This window comes from Erpetoichthys calabaricus, chromosome 2, assembly GCF_900747795.2.
Source record: "Erpetoichthys calabaricus chromosome 2, fErpCal1.3, whole genome shotgun sequence".
Lineage (NCBI taxonomy): Eukaryota > Metazoa > Chordata > Cladistia > Polypteriformes > Polypteridae > Erpetoichthys > Erpetoichthys calabaricus.
Genome location: NC_041395.2, coordinates 196,072,226 through 196,093,761, shown reverse-complemented (window position 1 = coordinate 196,093,761; position 21,536 = coordinate 196,072,226). Strand labels below are relative to the sequence as shown.

General features: G+C 37.1%; 1 protein-coding gene across 1 annotated transcript in view; it reads right to left on the bottom strand.

Annotated features, from left to right (window-relative positions):
* Positions 1-20,643, bottom strand: part of LOC114646641 (transferrin receptor protein 1-like) — a 39,614-nt gene extending 18,971 nt beyond the window's left edge. The window contains exons 1-8 of the mRNA XM_028794921.2: positions 20,516-20,643; positions 13,605-13,677; positions 10,791-11,004; positions 3,889-4,108; positions 3,643-3,780; positions 3,446-3,539; positions 3,005-3,127; positions 1,656-1,754 (exon numbers count right to left, since the gene is read on the bottom strand). Of these exons, the coding sequence (XP_028650754.2) occupies positions 1,656-1,754; positions 3,005-3,127; positions 3,446-3,539; positions 3,643-3,780; positions 3,889-4,108; positions 10,791-11,004; positions 13,605-13,637 (921 nt within the window). The 5' untranslated portion in view covers positions 13,638-13,677; positions 20,516-20,643. The remainder of the gene's footprint in view (positions 1-1,655; positions 1,755-3,004; positions 3,128-3,445; positions 3,540-3,642; positions 3,781-3,888; positions 4,109-10,790; positions 11,005-13,604; positions 13,678-20,515) is intronic.
* Positions 20,644-21,536: the final 893 nt, after the last annotated feature.

The window sequence follows — 21,536 nt, the reverse complement described above, 5'->3', positions numbered from 1 at the left end:
CAACAATCCAGAAAAGGTATCCAAAATAAGTTTAATAGTTCTAGATGATATATTGCTGCCACCTCTTCCAAGTAGAATGCCATCTATTTATATTGTATAATGTAAAAAAAAAAAAATCACTACCATACTTATATTTTCTTTGCATCCTCTGTAAGCAGCATTGCCTGTGTAAAGGAATTCTGGGCCTTGACTTTATCACATGTAATGGCTTCAAGGTAAATACTTTATACTTGTGATGCAATTGTTTTGTTTTTCTTCTAGCAGACAAGTTTGTACTTTTGACAACTACAAGCAGTATGCAAGTACTGTCACAAAACAGGATGTCCTATCTGCACAGTTTATTCATGAGAGAATAAAATGTCCACTGCAATGCCTCAACCAGTTTTAAAAACTGCTTTGTACCTTATGCTGCTTGAATAAGCTCAACTGAAGAAATTCAACTTTAGGCAAAGAGGGCATAGAAAATAACATGACAATGGGTGTATGATATTTTCACTACTGCATGAAAATTATTATATGGCTTTTACAACTTATAAAAACCTTTGCTACACATAAAAACTACACAAAATTAAAATATGTAAAATCTAACATTACAGATTTTAAAATAAAGATTAGTTTCAGTTCAGGTGCAACTGAAATTTTTCCAGCTCTTCCATCTTGGACTGATGCAGTCACAAATTAGGCACACTTGCATTATATATTTAATAGGGACATGTATTATACCTAACCATATTTTTTCACACTTGAAGATGAAATTCTGCACATCAGATTCAAAAAACACAACAAGCAAAAAGGTCCACAAATGACAGCACAGGTGATGTAGCAATGTCATACTGACTATACTTGCCATCCCACTTAGTCTCTTTATCGGTATCGAAATCCAGATGTACCTTAGAGCTTGCTTTACGCAGCATGTAGAACCCAATACCAAATTGTGTAAAGGTTCATTTTCTAAAACTGGCTTAACATCTTTTTTTTTTTGCTACTATGTTTTTGGTTTTCAGGCTCTGCGCCACTAATGAATATTGATGAATTACCATACACCAACAAAAAAGTGGAAGAACGCATTGAAACATTCATTATATTATGCAGCTTGATGTTATTTCATCCACTAGGTGGCAGCAGAATAATGTACCGAGAGTTAATAATTACACCTCACTCGAGTTTAACTTGAGCTTTACATACGTACATACATATGTAAATAAATATAGTTATGTACACACAATAACAACAAACATTCTATAACATTTATGTATTATTTATCATAACATTCTGATTTACCCAATTAAAGATCACTGGAGACTGGCACTTATCTTTGCTGCACTGGAATGAACTATTCATAGAAAAAAAGATCAGTTCATCATGGGCCCCACACCAATTGCTAGGCCAATCTCCAATTAAATCAACAGTTTCCTCCCAAATCACAAATTATCTACAGAAAAATTCACACACACACACACACACACACAAACAAAAGGTATGGGATTTGAACCAGGACACTAGATCACTTCAGCAGCAGATATAACCAGTGTTACCCTTTTTCAATTCAGTTTGATCAATCAAATAGATTCAAAAAGTAATTGTATTTACTTTGGACTAATCAAGGTATGGAAGCACTGACTTGAATATGTACCAGCACAACAATCAACACCTACATGCCCAAAGAAGTCATCTCCTTTATTAAGATTTGGATAGTCTTTTTGGTCCCTGTATATCAAAACTGCAACAGCGTTTTCACTTTCTGCAAAAGCAACCTAAAAAGAAAAAAAAAAATTTTTTTTTAAAACAAACACTTTTTAGAGGATTAAAAATATTACTCTACACAAAGTAGCTAATGCAGATAAAGCTTTAACCTCTGCAGATGTGCGTTACTGCTTACTGTGGAAGACTGCCAGTTACAGAACACATTTATATGTATTGAACAATAGACTTGAGAAGGTGAACATGCGTCTTAAATGGGATGTCCATTACTTACTCTACAGAGGTATGACAATTGCATACCTATACTCCAAACACATACTTATGGAACCTGCTTTTTAAAATGTAACACTGAAATTCTCACCAGTGTATATATTTTTTCTGGTGGTGAAAAAATGATTATAAATTTATACCGTATATATGGTATATTTTCCTAAATAGACACAGCTATAGTGTAATGCCATCAGAAAAAAAATCAATTTACAACAGAGTGCTAATAGAAAATGACGCTCCAATTGATCAGTCAATTTTCAATTAATTAAAAAAGACTGATCGGTAAATGGGCTGATCACAAAAAAATATTTTTTTCAGCCCCTGCTTTTTTAAGCTTTATAATAATTTAGTTGCAGTGCCCCTTTATGCAAGGTATTATGTATGGTATTTGTGCCAGTGTGTTTTTTTTTTTTTTTTTTATAAAAACTTCCTGCAATATAAAAACAAAGACCAACAAGTCAAGACTTCTATCAATCCGGGGGAGATAATGTCCTGTGCATGCTCTCTACCCCGTCCATCCTCTACAAAAGGTGTCTGCCAATGTAGTGAAAACTATTTTTATTTAAATTTTTAAAATTATGCCTTGTTTCAGATGGCTACATTACAGAAAAAAAATTTAACAATGTTACAACTTGCAATTATGAGAAGCATTTTATTTTCTTTGATAAAATATGTACTATGGATACATTTGTGTACATATTATTATAGTATGTATTTTAAAATAATTTTGGTATTTTCATGGTCACTGAACAATAAGCCTACAGAATTCATTTTGTCAACAAAAATGAACACTTAAACCCTGTGTTCTATAGTTTAATTACAACAATAGATTGTAATATAGGACATAAGGTTTCTATGCATTTGGCGAGGCAGAGAGAGAGAGAGAGAGAGAATATATCAGTATTGGCTCATCAAGCGTGTGATCAGTGTCACTCTTGGAATAACCCGATTGGAACATTCCTACTAATAACTTCATTTACTATGCACATGTTTTACAATATTAAAAATCATCTAAAATAAGAATACCACTCACTTTTTCTGCAAGACTAATTTTGCCATCTCTGACTAAAACAACTGTTCCATTGACTGCAATATTTCTTCTCTTCAGCTCATTAAAATCATCCTTTTTTCCATAATTTGCATAAACCAATTTGCCCTATAAAAGAAAAATAAATTGTTATATAAATAAACAGTAATTAAATGGTAAATAAGGACATCATCTCATTTTCTTTTCAAGCTTGGAAGACAAAAATTCCTTGCAAACTGAACTTAAATATATACAATACAAAGACAAAATTCACCCCCAAAAAATACTATATATTGATATGAAATACATGGACAACAAAGCCAATCAGATGCGAGTCAACATACAAAGTTAAAAATCTCCCACTTCTACACACACAAAAACACACTTATTTAGGATCCCTAGAAACATCTAATAGCGACATAAGAAAACAAAATCTTTAGGTTTTACCGTGACACTCCCAGAAGCACTATAAGCCAAGTATCGGGCTGTAGTGTAAGAATCTGCTGGTACCCCATTTTCCAGAATGGTTACTTTATTGTCACTGTTCATATAAGAAAATAAGGCAAAATACAAAAAAGGTATTTAATTGAATGTCACACTTTCAAAATATTGGATTAGAAATCTCAAAGGTCATCAACACTAACCTTCCACTTTGCTGAAGAGTCACATACTGTTCATTGTTCCAAATGTCCAACCCATAGCTCTTGAATTCCCCAGTAATAAACCTTGCTATCTGATCGTCACGGTCAGATCCAGCCTCATGACCATCGACTGCTATCTTCCTTTAAGAGAATGAAGGAATTTCACATTCACAAGGAATCCAGATTTAACTAAAGATGTTAAATGTGTCAAAATCTGTATCAGTATTCAATAAAAAGACAAAAACTTACTGAATACGATCACTATAATTGGAATTTGTCAGTTTAGTAGTAAATTGATCTTTCAGTTCAGCCAAACTCAACACTTGTGCAACATCATTATTAATTGCTTCAGGAATATCTTCTGAATCTGACGGAATAGTTTGACAAGATGGCAAAGTAGTTCCATAAGAACAAATATTGTTTGTAATATCAACCTTGCCTCGAAATGCTAAGTAGCCAATCAAAAATCCTGTAAAAATAAAAACGACAAAATTACTTAAAAAACACAAACAAAAAAAAGCAACTTTTTCAAGAATAAAGAAGTTAATCTCAAGATATACTATATATCATTGTATCAGAAGATGTTTATGTTGGATCTGCTACTATGCAATAGAAAAAAAAAAAAAAAAAACCACTAAAAACATAAAATAAACGCAGTATCTATAATCTGAAATGCCTAGGACCGGGGGGGGGGGGGGGGGGGGACAAAAAAAGTCCTTATTATAAGCTTTTGCACTTTCAAGGGAAAGTCCCAAAAACAATCTTTCATCCTACCACCTCAACCCACTCTTTAAAAAAGTTTCTGTATATCACAGTATTTTCAGACCTTCAGTTGCAGGACACATCCTCACTATCAAACATCCATCCATCCAGTTTCCAACCCGCTGAATCCGAACGACCGACATACATAACATACATAGTGTGGGTGGTTACCTACCAGGTAACGGTTGTGGTTGGTCCACCCACACAATTCAGGTCGGGTCTCAAACTACGAATGCAATTACTCTGGACCTACAGACTGTCAAATAAACAAACCACGCGCCGTGGCGCAACGTAAAGGGGCTTCGTCTCTGACGTCCGAGGTTCAATCCCCGACAGGGGAGCAGTAGAGTGTGCACGCCTAATGAGCCCAAATGACGGCGAAACACGTGTTGTGTACTCTTTGCATTATTTGACAGCAAACTAAGCAATATTTTATATAGGTAAAATTCCGTTACAACAAACTCCCAGGGACCTAAAAAAATATTTCATTGTAACGAAAATTCTGTTGTAATGAGGTTCTGTATTTGTTACTATAGTGCTTTCTTTAACTTGTATCCAGGTGTCAATAGCTTCTTTCGCGTTAATTTTAATCTCCTCCTGTCTACAAGTTATGCTGATGAGAATTTTTCTCTGCATTTCCTTATGATGATACTCTTTCAGGGTGCAAATGATGCCCAAATCCAATGGCTGAAGTGCTGCCGTGCAATTGGGTGGGAGGAATTCAACGAGAACATTATCTAAATGTGGAAGCATGTTGTGGGCAGCACAGCTATCAATCAGAAGCCGAATCATCCTTTATTTTTTCTTCATATTGTGAGGTTTCTGAACTCTTGAGAGCCCACCCCCCCAATGGGAACGACACGCTGAAGTGCGTCCTGAAGCGCGGTTGCGGCGTCTGTGGAAGATTGTTTGTCCTTTGCTGGGGCAGGGCAATAGGAGGCTCACAGCACTGCAGTGAAGCGCCACAGAAGCAAATCATAAAAGATCGGGATCGTGCTATAAGTCCCTGTCTTGCAACCCAAAACATGAGGCAGAGTCTCCGTACTTTAGCAAAACCAGCTTTATTCAGCTTGAAACAGGAATGGCACAGTTATTTATTGTAGCGTGATCTGCCACTCTGCTATACACAGACACAGCAGTCAGGCAGGGTCCTGCAGGCAGTAATCAAGTAATCCTGTTATCTGCATTTACAATGTACGTGCTCCTAACCTTGCATCACCCATCGAGATCTTTTCTGTTTACTTTGGCGGAGAGACGCAGCATATCTGTGAGCTTGCTATTGCCCCGCACAGACACAGAGATCGCACTTCGGGACGCTCTTCGGTTTGCTGTCTAGTTGTGGGAGGTTCCAAGAAAGTTTACAAACCTCATTTTCTTGAATGAGTGCCGCATTAATAGGAATGTTTCTTGAACGAGCATCACTGAACCACATAAAAATGGCTTTTTCGATGTCTTCAAATGCAGCAGTACACGTTTGCAACCTGAGATTTTTCTTCTTTTTTTTGCTCTGTCTTTCAAGAAAGCTGACAGTGTAAATGGCGAAACTCTGAATTCACTGGCAACGTCTTTTTTCTTTTTGCCGCAATCGAGAGCTGCAAAAAATTAAAGTTTTTTTTTTCCTAATATGAACTGTTATTGCGTTTTCGTGTCTGCCGTTTCTATAGGAGGGTGACAATGAGTTAAACTCCAATGGATATTTTTCAAATGTTGACGAGCAATAAGCAAAAGGTATCACTGAAAACCGCAGGAAACAAAAAAAACAGTACGAGGAAAGTTCGAAGAAATAAAAAAAAAAAAAAAAAAAAAAAAAAAAGTTTGGAGATCATTGTGCACAAATGAGCTGTGGCCACAGAACTAACTGCTCTGTGGATGATTCATTCAGGCATTTTAAGGTCTTTTGTGCACTTTGTAATGAAAGTATCTGTTGAATGTACTTCGTAGTAACGAGATTTCTATAGACTCGTGTCATATGGGGAAGCTGTCAGGACCATAAAAATACTTTGCTGTAATGGAATTTTACACACACACACACACACACGCAGTGCATCCAGAAAGTATTCACAGCGCATCACTTTTTCCACATTTTGTTATGTTTCAGCCTTATTCCAAAATGGATTAAATTAATTTTTTCCCCCTCAGAATTCTACACACAACACCCCATAATGACAACATGAAAAAATTTACTTGAGATTTTTGCAAATTAAAAATAAAAAAATGAGAAATCACATGTACATAAGTATTCACAGCCTTTGCTCAATACTTTGTCGATGCACCTTTGGCAACAATTACAGCCTCAAGTCTTTTTGAATAGGATGCCACAAGCTTGGCACACCTATCCTTGGCCAGTTTCGCCCCATTCCTCTTTGCAGCACCCTCTCAAGCTCCATCAGGTTGGATGGGAAGCGATTTTTGGCTCTCACAGACCTGTAACTTCTTCTGTAAGAGGCTCCTCTGTCCTCCACTCGTTACCTGTATTAATGGCACCTGTTTGAACTCGTTATCAATATAAAAGACATCTGTCCACAACCTCAAACAGTCACACTCCAAACTCCACTATGGCCAAGACCAAAGAGCTGTCAAAGGACACCAGAAACAAAATTGTAGACCTGCACCAGGCTGGGAAGACTGAATCTGCAATAGGTAAGCAGCTTGGTGTGAAGAAATCAACTGTGGGAGCAATTATTAGAAAATGGAAGACATACAAGACCACTGATAATCTCCCTCGATCTGGGGCTCCACGCAAGATCTCACCCCGTGGGGTCAAAATGATCACAAGAACGGTGAGCAAAAATCCCAGAACCACACGGGGGAACCTAGTGAATGACCTGCAGAGAGCTGGGACCAAAGTAACAAAGGCTACCATCAGTAACACACTACGCCGCCAGGGACTCAAATCCTGCAGTGCCAGACGTGTCCCCCTGCTTAAGCCAGTACATGCGCAGGCCCTTCTGAAGTTTGCTAGAGAGCATCTGGATGATCCAGAAGAGGATTGGGAGAATGTCATATGGTCAGATGAAACCAATATAGAACTTTTTGGTAAAAACTCTACTCGTCGTGTTTGGAGGAGAACGAATGCCGAGTTGCATCCAAAGAACACCATACCTACTGTAACGCATGGGGGTGGAAACATCATGCTTTGGGGCTGTCTTTCTGCAAAGGGACCAGGACGACTGATCCATGTAAAGGAAAGAATGAATGGGGCCATGTATCGTCAGATTTTGAGTGAAAACCTCCTTCCATCAGCAAGGGCATTGAAGATGAAACGTGGCTGGGTCTTTCAGCATGACAATGATCCTAAACACACTGCCCGGGTAACGAAGGAGTGGCTTAGTAAGAAGCATTTCAAGGTCCTGGAGTGGCCTAGCCAGTCTCCAGATCTCAACCCCATAGAAAATCTTTGGAGGGAGTTGAAAGTCCGTGTTGCCCAGCGACAGCCCCAAAACATCACTGCTCTAGAGGAGATCTGCATGGAGGAATGGGCCAAAATACCAGCAACAGTGTGTGAAAACCTTGTGAAGACTAAATACTTTTTTGCCCCACTGCATATGCCGACGCCCACCGTAGCAAACGGCGGTGTAAGAATAGGAACGGAAAACGGTGAGAAAGGAATTCAGAAATCAAGAATAAATAAATACTTCTTGAAAGACGCAGTGTGCATGTAGAATTTCCGGCCCAGTAGGATTACATGTGAAAGTGATAGATAAATAAATAAGGCTTTCCAAATTTACGCACTATGGCCATAGCATCCTGATAGTTTTGTTGCATGTATCTTGGACTTCCTGGAAATGTGGACGGTAATATGATCATTTTGCCTACATGTACGTTGTTATTTTCAGTGTTTGCTTGCAGTGTGTCTGATAGTTCCACGCGCAGATCTTGATGTAATCCGAGATAGTTAAAACAGAGGCGCGTCACAACGTACGCATCTACGATGTACTGTTGGAATAGTTTGCCACTGGAGTACAAAATACTAAATGTATTCTTCATTGCTAATCTGTACGCATAAAATTGGCATTGAGTAAACCGTATTCGTTTGGTGCTTCTTTTATCAGGAAGATGTTGTAAATCTTTGTGCCAGCCAATGTCTCCGTAAGGGAATATAAGTGGGTAAACCATAGGATCGCAATTCATATTCAGCGTGGAAATCTGTTTACAGGAGTTGCCAATGGGATAGATGCAAATGTCTCTTTCGGCAAGCATTTCGCCATCTTCTAAGACAAAAATCACTGCAATGTCAGGGCATTGTATCGTTGTAAATCCTGCCCAGGCTTTTCCTTGAAAACCATTCGTACAGATGCTGTTGAATTGGACTGAGCGATTTCATGCATGTGTTTGTATGATTTGGCGGAAAGGTTGATGGTTCCGAGCATCGAATCTAGCTGGAGTAGTACATTTTTGCTGCATGCAGAGTTTGCTTTATTTTGTAAGACTACTTCAGTAGCTTGCACTGTGTCAAAAACATGCAACTATCCATATCCTGGAGAGGTAGATGTGTTAGCATATAGTGGAGAGATTTGGTGATAATTTTGCCTATGTATTTTAAAACAGTATGGTCCGTGGCCAGGAGGTTGAGTTATCTATGCACCCATAGAAGCAAACGCTAGAGAAAAGTTGTATTCTCAAATGTGTTCACAATAATTTTTAGCTTCTGATGTTTGCTGTGTAAGAAGCTGTTGTAAAGACACAGGTGGCTCCCGCAAAGGTGGTAAAGCTACTTTATCGTTGTGGCAGCACCTCAAGTACTTGTTGGATGTATTACGCTCAGCAGGCCAGTATAGTGCATGACATGGAAGAGGACGAATAGGAATCGAGAAATGCCGTGTCAGCGGGACCCGTTTTGAAGTGGAAGCAGGACGAACCACTTCAAAAATATTATATTATAAATTCTTTTTGCGTTTGAAACGGAAATTACGTTTGACCACGCAATATAGAAATTACGGATGAAACGGAAATTACATATGACCACGCGATATATAAATTACGTATGAAATGGAAATTACGTATGACCACACGATATATAAAAATTACGTATGACCGCAGAACATATTATAATACAGGAACTAATCCCTTTCTTTGTGGACGCCATTTTTATATCGTCTTTACGAATTGTTATTATTTGTGCGAGAGTTATTTTACTGATATTGAAAAGAAGTAAACACAAACACGCCGATCTATCCCATAGAAGTGCACCCCGCGTCGTCCTCTCCCAGCCCTCCTCTCTGGACTACAGCACTGAGCCATCCGCCGCCATGCGCGTTCTGACAGAGAAGTTTTATTTATTTGTCCACGTGACTGTCACAAACTGCCACATTGTAGCTTTTTTTTTTTTTTTTAGTTGGCAGTACTTGATAGTAGAAGAGATGAGGAAAACAGCTTTGCATCTTTCTACATTTTAACTGCGGCGAGCTGTAAACAATGTGCATGAGAACAAAGTGGACGCTGGGAGGCGCGGAATGTCGGGCTGCTCCGCGGGGTCGAGAGCTTCACAATTTTGGGCAGCGTCCTCTCTTCTCGCACTGTTTGTGACACTTCAAGTGCCCCGTCGGCTCCTGGGAGAGTGGAAATTTTTGCGAATGAGTGTAATCGGCGCCATCGAAGCAGGACTCTGTTTGTAAATTACCCTGCACTACTACTTACTGTCCCTTAAGGTGAGTTCGGGTCACTAAAACCCCGCAACATTCAAGGTTCCTTTTGTGATGAATTATTTTAAGAAGTAAATCACAGGCACATAGTGCAAGGTTGTCAGGCAGAATTTTGGACGATCACATAGAAAATGTAATTTCTATACCACAGCAGTCGTGTAGCGCCTTTCACAAGGGATCTACTACCGAGAGATAATCCAAATACATTTTAGCTGCTGTTAGTACTACTTACCTGTTGTGTTATAGCAAATTTAAAATGTAGTTTACCCCAAACCACTCCAGTAGTGCTCAATATATCTTTGCTTCTTAAATGTTAATGTTTTACTGTTTAATAACTTCTAGACTACATTTTATTTTTTCACCCTGCACTCAGTGAGTGAAGCTACTGGGTAATCAACTATACCTTATATACTCCCTATAAGGCTAGTTCTTGTCATGCACTCCATTAGTATTGAGATTGTCCCAGATCCCATAAGAAAAATAGGAAACAAAAAACCCCACATACTAGCAAGATAATTTACAGACTGAATATTTTAATATAATTTGCAACATAAAAAAAAATCAATTGTGCACAGTTACAGTATGCGTGTAAGCAATTTTTTTTATTTATTTATATAAATACACCTTAACCCCCACCCCACATCTCAACAGGTTTAAGACACATTAGGATAACATTTATTGGACTTGTGGCACAATAAGATCCTAGGGTTAGAATATAACACAAAGCAAAATTGTAAAAGAACTCACCAATGAGGAAAACAAGCAAAGTCCCTGTGATCATAAAACAAGTGCTCCTTGGATTACTTCTCGGTTTAATGCGGGTGGTTGTAGTGTCTCCAAAGGAGTTTCCCATTTCTTCTTCCATCTCAGGATTTCCTAGTTTCATTTCTACTTGGCTATGGTCTCCATCCATCTGCTGGGCCAGGCTAAAACGAGTGTATGTACGTGGCTCACCACGAAACTAGCAAGTAAAACAAACAACAAAAAAATAATTAAACCAAACTTTAAATTAAGGAGCCAGACTTTCAAAAAAGCATTTTTTTTTTATTATTCCAGAGATAAGAGTTATTTTAACTTCTTACAGTATTAAAACTTATCCAGAAGATAAAAGGCAGAGGGTAGCAATACAAATAAGAACATACAAAAGTTGACAAACGAAATGAGACCATTTAGTCCATCAAGCTCATTTACTTATGCAATAGCTAAGCTAATCAAATATCTTATCCAGCTACTTCTTAAAGGTTGTTAAGGTTTTCACCTGAACTACATCGCTCAGTGGTTTGTTCCAGATTCCCACAACTTTTGTTTAAAGAAGTGGCTTAAGTCTTAAATACAATTCCCATTAATTTTTACTGTTGTCCTTGAGTATACCATTCACCGTTAAGTTGAAAGAATTCTGCTGGATCTACTTTATCAGTGCCTTTGAGGAATTTAAAAACCTGTATTTGATACTCAAAGTCTATTTTGCTTGACAATAAACATTTTTAAAATTTTCAGTTTAATACCAAAATATTTTTATGGTAATGTATCGTCAATATACCAAGAACAACTATTAGAATTTTCTACAAAGCATGAGAACCAATGCAGTAATGGTTATATACATACACATTTTTTCATACATACTGTATATATCCGAGAGGGGAGCAGTAGAGCGTGTACACCTAATGAGCCCAAATGAGGGCGAAACACGTGTCGCGTACTCTTTGCTTTATTTGACAGTAAACTATGCAACGTTCCATGATCTGCTTCTCGCAATTGAAAGAGGGCACCGTGGCGGATGTTTGCTGAATGGCAGACCAACCACAAGCGTTACCTGGTAGGTAACCACCCACACAATTCAGGTTGTTGAGACTCGGACTACGAATGCAATACATATACATATATATACATAGATATAGATACAGAGATGTGTATGTACCTATATACAGTCATGAAAACGTTTGGGAACCCCTCTTAAATTCTTTGGATTTTTGTTTATCATTGGCTGAACTTTCCTTTTGCAAATATAACAGCCTCTAGACACCTCCTATAGCCTTTGATGAGAGTCTGGACGGATGTATTTTTGACCATTCTTCCATATAAAATCTCCCAAGTTCAGTTAAATTTGATGGCTGCACAGCCAGTTTTTCACATTTGATGTAATTTCATACAACTAAATACTGCTTCACTAAAAATCTTTGTTCAGAAAACACCCCAGTACTCAGATGTTCCTAGGAAATGAGACATACCACTGTTATCTTTTTTGTTGAAAGCGTAAATTACTATGCAGGCTGAGATACACACACTCTCACACACACAATGTATCACATAACTATGAGCTGCTTCTCACAACTGAGAGGACGTGGGGGATGTTTGCGGACTGGCTGACCAACCACTGACCACCTAATAATCAGATTGAGATTCAGACTTAAGAATTTATATAAGTAAAATAAAACTCAATATGTTATTAGCATAACAAAATAATACATTCCAGCAGATGCCATACCACAAAAGTTAGCACTGCTGCAAAAATACCTATACTAGATACTTTGCCAGCGGTTTAGACATTAATGGCTGTATGTGGAGTTATTTTGAGGGGACAGCAAATCTACACTGTTATACAAGCTGTACTCTGACTACTTTACATTGTATCAAAGTGTCATATCTTCAGTGTTGTCCCATGAAAAGATAATATTTACAAAAATGTGAGGGGTGTATTCACTTTTGTGAGACACTGTACCTCTAGTCTTTGAATTTTTGTTTTCACAATATTATGTCAAAGAAAGAGCTTTGTACTCCAGTAAATTAGAATACTCCTGACAAAGCCAATTGATACAACTGTTTGAAGTACTTAATTTAGAACTGACAAACTGATGTAATGAATAGAAAGCAGAGGAGCAAGAAACCTCAGCTGGAACCATTCCTTATGTACTACTGCAGTTTTCACAGATTCATGATTTGCCCCAGTCAGGACTGGAGAAAATTAATGGCCAAGCTATAACAAAGCTCCCTGAGCAAAAGATGGCTAGTATATCCTTAACATACAAAAAGGTGATGCAAAATGGAACCATGGAACTTTGTCAATATTAATGATGTTGATCACATTCTGTTTGTGTTTAAAGGTTTAACAATGTATTGGGCAAATGTCTCCATATAGCAACTTATAAATATGCACTTTTAAACACACATTTATTTCATAATATATATATTAATCTTAAAATTACTGGTTGACCTGTTCACTACTTCAACCTCTGCTGTCACAATACCTAACACAAAAATTAAATTATGTAACAATTTGTGTGTTATGTATCGTACCTGAATACTTTCAGTCTTACTGTTGAGAATGCCAAAGACACTTAAAATCCATCCATCCATCCATTTTCCAACCCGCTGAATCCGAACACAGGGTCACGGGGGTCTGCTGGAGCCAATCCCAGCCAACACAGGGCACAAGGCAGGGAACCAATCCCGGGCAGGGTGCCAACCCACCGCAGGACGGACAAATTCATTTACAGCTTTTTTTTCTATTAAATGAAAAGGACTGATAAAGGAGATTTATTACATGTAAATGAAATAACTTACTAAATTTTGAATTGTTGACCGGGCGTGATCCATTAGTGCCTTGTTGAATAACTTTCTTACTGTGTAACAATACCTGGGGGAAAAAAAATTGAAGTTCAAATTCATAAGCAATACAACTGCAGTGGATAAAACAAGCAGGTAACAACAGGTGATCTTATATTACATTATGGACTTGCAACATTGGTGCCTTTCTTGGGTACCCCTTCACCTACCACATACTGGATTATTTGGCAATAGCTCCATGATATTTAAAGCAGATCAGAAAATACCAAAAGGCGATGTCTATGCACAATTTTGAGGTAGCATGAATAAGACTAAAACATGTAAATAACCTTACATGTATATGCTGGTATTACAGTAACAGCAGCAGCCACCTTACTGGGTTTTTTTCACTTGTGCCAGTGTATGCCATGGGTATATGAACAGACAGCCATTGCATTCAAGACAGACTGAAAAAAAATATCCAGCCAAAAACAGTCCACCATTACTGTATCAGTGAACTCAAGGTTAAGTACAACACTGGCAGTGAAAATCATTACTGAAATCAGTGGAAAAAAAAGGTTAGAAAGTACAACACTGGTACTGAAACGGACACTAAGGCTAAGAAAAAACTATCACTGCATTGGTAGGAACCAGACCCATTGGACAGCTCATTCTAATGGCAAGATCATTATATGCCAATTATCCTATGGTGATCACAAATTCATCCTGGTGGCTTTTAACTACACAAGCTGGTGTTAGCAGGTGTAATGGTGTAAGGAACATTTTGTAGCACAACCTAGGTTGCTTGATAAGATACAGCAACATTCAAAAGTCAAATATCTGAACATTATTGTGTTAGGATTTACCTAATGGTATTAGTGTACTCATATACAAGTGGTCTTTATCTACCTTAATAATGGAGCTGTAAAAAAGTAATTTTTTTTTTTTTTTTTTTTTCCCAACAAACCATGCCTATGAATTCTGCTTAATGTGGTCACCAGATCTTAGATTTCTTCTTTTTTCCTCTTAATACTGCATAGGCTTGCACAACCTATTTGGAGAACTTCGCCATCACTTTATCTGTGATACCTATCAGATAATCTAGGGTTAGCTCAGGCTACTATTCCTGACAGACATATTCAATACCTTGCCTAGTCAGTGTACTGGTTATTCTGAAGGCAAATGGGGAACTACCAACTTAAAAGTGTTGATCATTAATCTAATTTGTAGGGCAGAGGGTGGCAAATAACTACAGTACCCTAAAAGAACTTGGCACAAGGCATGAACCCAACCTAGACAGGGACCCAGTCCATTGTAGGACACACTCTCATACAACCCTGTGCTTACTCACATAGAAAGTGTTTAGAATTACCTGGGATTTGAGAGGGAGAAAAAAAAAAAAACACTACTACACAGAAAAAAAAATAAACTTATATGTGCCCAGGCTGGATTTCCTGAATGTCAGAGACAGCAATTCCAACTACTGCACCACTATTACACTAGATTATAAATTTGTCCCCAAGGGGAAATTAAATTTTACACCATCCTGCTCTAAAAAAAATTAAAAACTTCAAATGAAAAACTTGTATTTCAAAGGAAAATTTTATTGAAAAATACCAAACAGTTATATCAGCAAAACAATGTTTAGAATTTGAGTTAAACATTCCATAATTCAAATATGTGCCAAATTAATATAACAATACAAATCTACTCAAACAATGTTCCACATAATGAAAGCTACCTTACACTATGTGAGAGAACTCCACAACCCTCTTTCCAAAGCCAAGTGTTTGCCTTAAATTGCTCAATCATACATTTTATGAAAAATCTGATTCAAACAAAAACATGCATTTGATTTTTTTTTTTTTATATAAATACTGGAATACACAATGGAGAACTCTCATGACAAAGTAAAATGATGGGATGTATTAGTGACAACTGCAAGCACATGCATTATGTACTGATGTTATGTTTTTAGGTAGAGTAAAAAGACTAACTTCATTACATGTAAAAACACTTTTACACAAAGATTTAATTAAATAAAAAAATAAAAACTACAGATTTACACAAACTGTATAAATGAATTGCCAAAAGGTTCACTGAAATTTGAATAAAGCCAAAAGGTTCACTGAAATTTGAATAAGTCATTTAGGAGGATGAGCACAGAAACACTTTTCCTAGAAAAGTCAAAATTTTGGCCTTTTTCCTTCAAATGCACTTAGAAGATAATGGCCACTAGCATTTTGACGATACACTTTTGAGATAATATAACCATATACACACCCTTCCAGGAAGGCTACCCAACACTAGGCCAATCGATTTCCCATTCTTGAAAGACCTGTGCGATTAGCAGGAATTATAATTTATTTTGCTGCATGGACATTTCTAATATTTAAGCCAAAGAAATGGGAAAAAATGTAACTGATCATTTTTTTTATTGTAAAACCATCAAAAAATGAAAATAATCACAAAGTACTAGCACATTACAATAGACACCAGAATGTGTAAACTAATCTGTTCTTGAATTAGTACTAAAATCATATCAGAATGTATTAAATATAGTTTATTTAATATATGAAAGTTATGCTTTCAAGTCTAGCATAAGCAGCTGATGTCTTCCACAAAGTCTGGGAACAGCAATCTGAAAAGTCACCACTTGAGAGTTTAATCTTAATTTTTAAAACGAGTAGCAGTACAACAAGGAAACCAATTTAACAAGAACCAAATGTCGAACTTGAGACATTCCCCCTAACAATAAGCCAAACGAGACCAATGACAGATGCAGCTGACCAACCACTGAGTGTGCTACAAAGGTTAATCTTACAAGAAAAAAAATTACCTGACACTATGAAAGAAATTCCCCAATAACCAGTTTACTGTTTGAATGACAAACTGCCAGAGCACTAGAAGTTACTGTGCAGGTCATCTACATCAACAATCACCAGACACCTTTTCTGCTTGTTAAAGGCCGTCTGCCCATGCAACACTATGCTTAGTATTATCTTTTATGGAGCTTATTTGGTGCCACTCACCAAGTACACCTACGGTATGTAGTTTGGGTCCATGCAGTTTCGTCAAAATGTATATATGCATGTACAGACAAACATTTTTAACCAGGTAAGTTAATGGTTAGCCAGGTGTATGTAGAAATGAAAGAAAAACAAACAAGAACAGAGATGCCCAAGTCTATTTGCCCTTGACCAACTGACCTACCAGCTTTACCTGAATAATATAAAGCTTACTATCTTGTAGCACAGTATTCTTAATTTTGATAGAATGCTAAGGTTTCAAATTTTATATTATTTGTAATGAAAATGTCTCCTCTAGTCAGCGGTCTAGCTCTAATATCAGGATGATTAACTTGTTTGAAGAAATTACACCAATCACTGTATAATCCATCCATCCATCTTCCAGCCCACTATATCCTAACACAGGGTCATGGGGTCTGCTGGAGCCAATCCCAGCCAACACAGGGCACAAGGCAGGAACAAATCCCAGGGCATGGCGCCAGCGCACCGCAGTCACTCTATAATCATTTAACCAAAAAGAAAGCCATAACACAATAATTTTGGATGACTTACTAAATGTATACATCTTGTACATCTTCAGCATAGCAAAAGATTATAATCAAAAAAGTACTAAATGGTCTAAACTCATTAAAAAGGTGCAGCAAACTTTAACATTATCTGGAATAAATATTATATTAAATAACAATAAAATTGTACTTCTATAGAAACCAATTTTAAAACCCCACTCCAAGGGCAGGTCACTCTGCCAAATTAAAAAGCAGGCACATTTAGATCCAAACAGCTGGTAGACAACACCAGTGTTATCAAATCAAATAGTTGCAAATAAACTCAATGCATGAAGGACACATTTAGTATAAATAATTTGTACAAAAGTCTGGTAAATTCGTAAAACGTCCATACAAATGTATTACAATAAAACCTCGATTAACCATCGGGGCAAAAAAAGAAATAAATAAAAAAAAAAAAAAAAAAGGGTTGCGCACACCAGTGCTTACCGATTACTACTGCCATGCAGTAAGCTGCAAGTAGGACAACTCTCCCATTTGCTAGTTCGCGTCATGCCGCTTTCTGAAATCAGTCTCGGTTACATACCTTCAGCTTTGATAGTGTTTTATAGCTTTTCTCTTTTGTTATAATGAAACTACTATGCATTGTTATAGCCGATAAATATGCGTGTGGTATTGGAATGGTCACCAAAAAAAATTATTAAAGGTTTACGAAACGGCAAAAGAGCTTCAATTATTGCTTCAATTTACAGAGTAGGATGTCGACAAAATTGTAAAACTTGTCGAAAATGGAAACCACTAACGGGAATGTTATTTTGCATTAATGTTAATGTTCTTCTGCATTGTAATCTATTTAAATTGTTATACATTATGTTTTATTAATGTGCAGGCAGCTTGTGATAAGCAGAAAGGGCGGAATGCTATGTAAGTGATAGGACTGGGTGAAGGGCTTCCGTTCTGTGAGGGGCGGACACGTCGGTTAGGAGATGAGCGACAGAAGTTAGGAGGAAAAGGAAGGTGAGGCGTAAGGAAGTTTTGACTTGGGAGCCAGGAGACAATAAGTAGCAGTGTTTGCGGTATATAAAAAAAACAAAACGCGAGTGGCAGGGGATAATCACTGGTTAGGTAAAGCTTCCTTTTATTGTTTTGGAGATGTGCTCCGTAACCCAAATAACGGGAATTAAGACATGCACCGTTTGTTACGGTACGAAGACTCCAAGTAAAATGTAGAAAAAATTGCAATTTCTTTTTATGGTGGTCATTACACCATTATATAAATTGATTTAGTTAATATTTGTTTTGTAAATAAATACTATTCTACTGTCTATCATTTTTAAAGTAGCTGTTCTGTCACCCGTCTTTTCTCTTATCCGTCATGGCCTTGGTCTCGACCCTTGACGGATAATCGAGGTTTTACTGTACTTTTGTCGTTTTGCAAGATGTACAAAAACCAAGATTAGCCAATAGATTGTTTTGGTAAAATGCATTTATATATGTTGTATATTACTCAAAAAGTAAACAAAAACAAAGTAATCGATTGAATGTATGAATAGAAGGGAAAAGTATTTTCTTTAAAAACTGCCACCTACACATCTGTGATTAAGACAGACGACTCAAGACAGTAGATTATGGGATTATAGTATAGCAACATCCTTTTAAATCTACATTTCAGAGCTGTGCAAAGCACCATTCACCACAAATTCCCATACATGAAAATGGCAACTAATTGTTAAAAGCTTACCGAGGCCACAGATTTTTCTATAAATGAAACGGACTTAACAGATCTTGCGTGCGTCTTTTGCACAGATCCCACAGACTGATCATGTGAGAGTCACAGTGAGGATAAAGCATGACAGGTTCAAAGCAGCAAAAGGAAGTTTAGTATGATAAAAAAAAATAAAAACTAGGCTAACTGAATTCAAACATTTTCCAAAGGAAGGCAAACAGGCTGAATTAATCAGAAACACAGAAAAATAACGACGCTGTGAAAGTTTAAACACAAGATAACAATTAAATTGAGACAATACAAAAAAAGGTAATTTCTATTCAATTTTATCATCCGAGAAAAGCAATTCTGAAATAAGCATTCCAAGATATAAAATTAAAGGTAAATGCAAATTTGAACTTGACAAAGCAAAGTACATTTTATACAAAGTAATTTACATAAGGATTAGATTAGGATACTAAACATTTAAAAACACTCTTACATACTAGTGAAGGAAAATAACAGTTTTTGCATTTGTGCCGCTGCTTCCACATTTAACACATTTTAGGGACATTTATGGTGTAAATTCACGGTGCAAACCACAATATTGACTACTGTACTGAACTCTCAGATACACAAGATGACGGCAGCATGGAATTAATCTGGCAAATGATGGGTCATCTGATAAACTGAACATTCACATCGTGCTGCAAGATAAATCAACTAGATACAATGTTTACTATGAAGAAGCAGAAAAAAAAATACTATTAACTATTACGCCTTATTATTCAGAAACATGTTTGGCATCTTTGAAATCCCAAATACATCCTGAGGTATAGGGTTAATCGGGTAAACGTTAAAAAAAGATATAACCTATGGCGCGCTTTGATGTAGGCTTTCTCATTTCAGATTCTAAACGAATGTCAACTAACTTCATGCAGAGTTAAGAAGATACCAACTTCATACTAAAATTCACAACTGTATTTTTGGCCGTTAATACCACTGATTATACGTAGGGGGTTTTGTGATTATGAACACGAACATGACAGTTGTGGCAGAAGCAATTCTTTGTACTACGTTCCTTCGAACAAAATACAACAGTCTTTATGTCCTGTATTCTCTTAAACGTCTATTTTCCCTTATTAAAGACTAAAAAAATACTGCACTGAAACAATACCGCAGCAGACAGGAAGCACGACGTACAACGGATATATGCATTACATGAGAAATTGTTGTGCATTACTTTATAAAAGTTATTGTATTTACGATGAATGTTAAATTATACATTTTATTAAGATGAAACATCACAAGGTAAAAACAGGATTATTTAACGAGACCAAGCACATGTGCTGCTGAAGGTCACCGCTTCCTGCTCTGTATGCAGCCATGTGCTCTGTCTAACTCGTACGGACAGCAAAGGTCAATCTCAAACACGCAGAGGAGTTAAAAAACTGAACTCGCGTCTACCTGGATGAACACTAAGCCTTAGATACGACCACATGCTATAATCTACTGCAGGTTCACATTCCAGAAAACTCCACGGCTCCGTGACAGTTCAACAATCATATCATCAGAAATCAACGAGCTGAACATGCACAAAACAAGACAATCCGCGATAATTTGTAAATTAATCAGCAAGATATACTCGTATTAAAGCTGTAGCTTAATACCACTGCCTAGCTTGCTTACCTTGAGCGGGTGCCCCAACAGCTTCCCACTCCCTTCCCAAATGACTTTTTAGCAAAGGTGACACTTATCTCCCGGTACCGCTTACTATTGTAAGCCTTGTTTGTGACGTTATTTCCGGCATCACGTACACATGTAGGTGGGGCTAAACATAGAACCGGGACAGAGAACCACGATTGGTTTGACAAACCTTCTGGTGGGTGTGGCTCTACCATAATTACCATTGAATACAGCTCAAACGTGTGTGCGTGCATGTTCTCAGCGCGACTATCTGTTCAGCTGCGCAGTGACTGCAAAAAAAAAATTGTACTATTGATTACCGAGTCAGAAGTTTTTTTTTGTGTTTTTTTGTGCACTTGAACAAGGCTGTGTTTTTTGTAATATCTGTGTATTTCTTGAACAGTTGTGGATTACATCTTGCCTGAAGAAGGGGCCTGAGTTGCCTCGAAAGCTTGCATATTGTAATCTTTCTAGTTAGCCAATAAAAGGTGTCATTTTGCTTGGCTTTTGAACTTATGTGAAAGTTACATTTCCCTATGGGCGCAAATCAAACAAAATAAATATACTTGCCCATATGCCCCAGTGTTAAGTGACAAAAATATGCTTGTCCATTCAGCTCAAAAATGTTCAGAAATTACAGGTATTAACAAAACAGAGCTCGTTGGACATAGATGCGTTCAAAGTAACTGTTTTGCTCCACTCCAAAGTTCACCCATTGTGGTCAGAGAGAGTCACAGTGGTTTCTGATTCTTGTTTAAATTTAATCTTTTTATCTGGAGTCAGTTCTTACTCTTAAAAAACACGTCATTGTAATTAGGTTGCATATTACTGCACTAATTCTACCATCCTAATTTTCTGCTGCATGCAAATCGCACTGAGAAAAAAATCATTATAATTTGTAGTATACCAGAATGGGTTTGTGCTACTCAATATTCTTTTAAATTGCTCTTTAAGTATTCAGTTATTTTGCTACGAACACTGGGATGGGCAAATGGTATGAAATCAGCTGCATTTCTATGGGGTA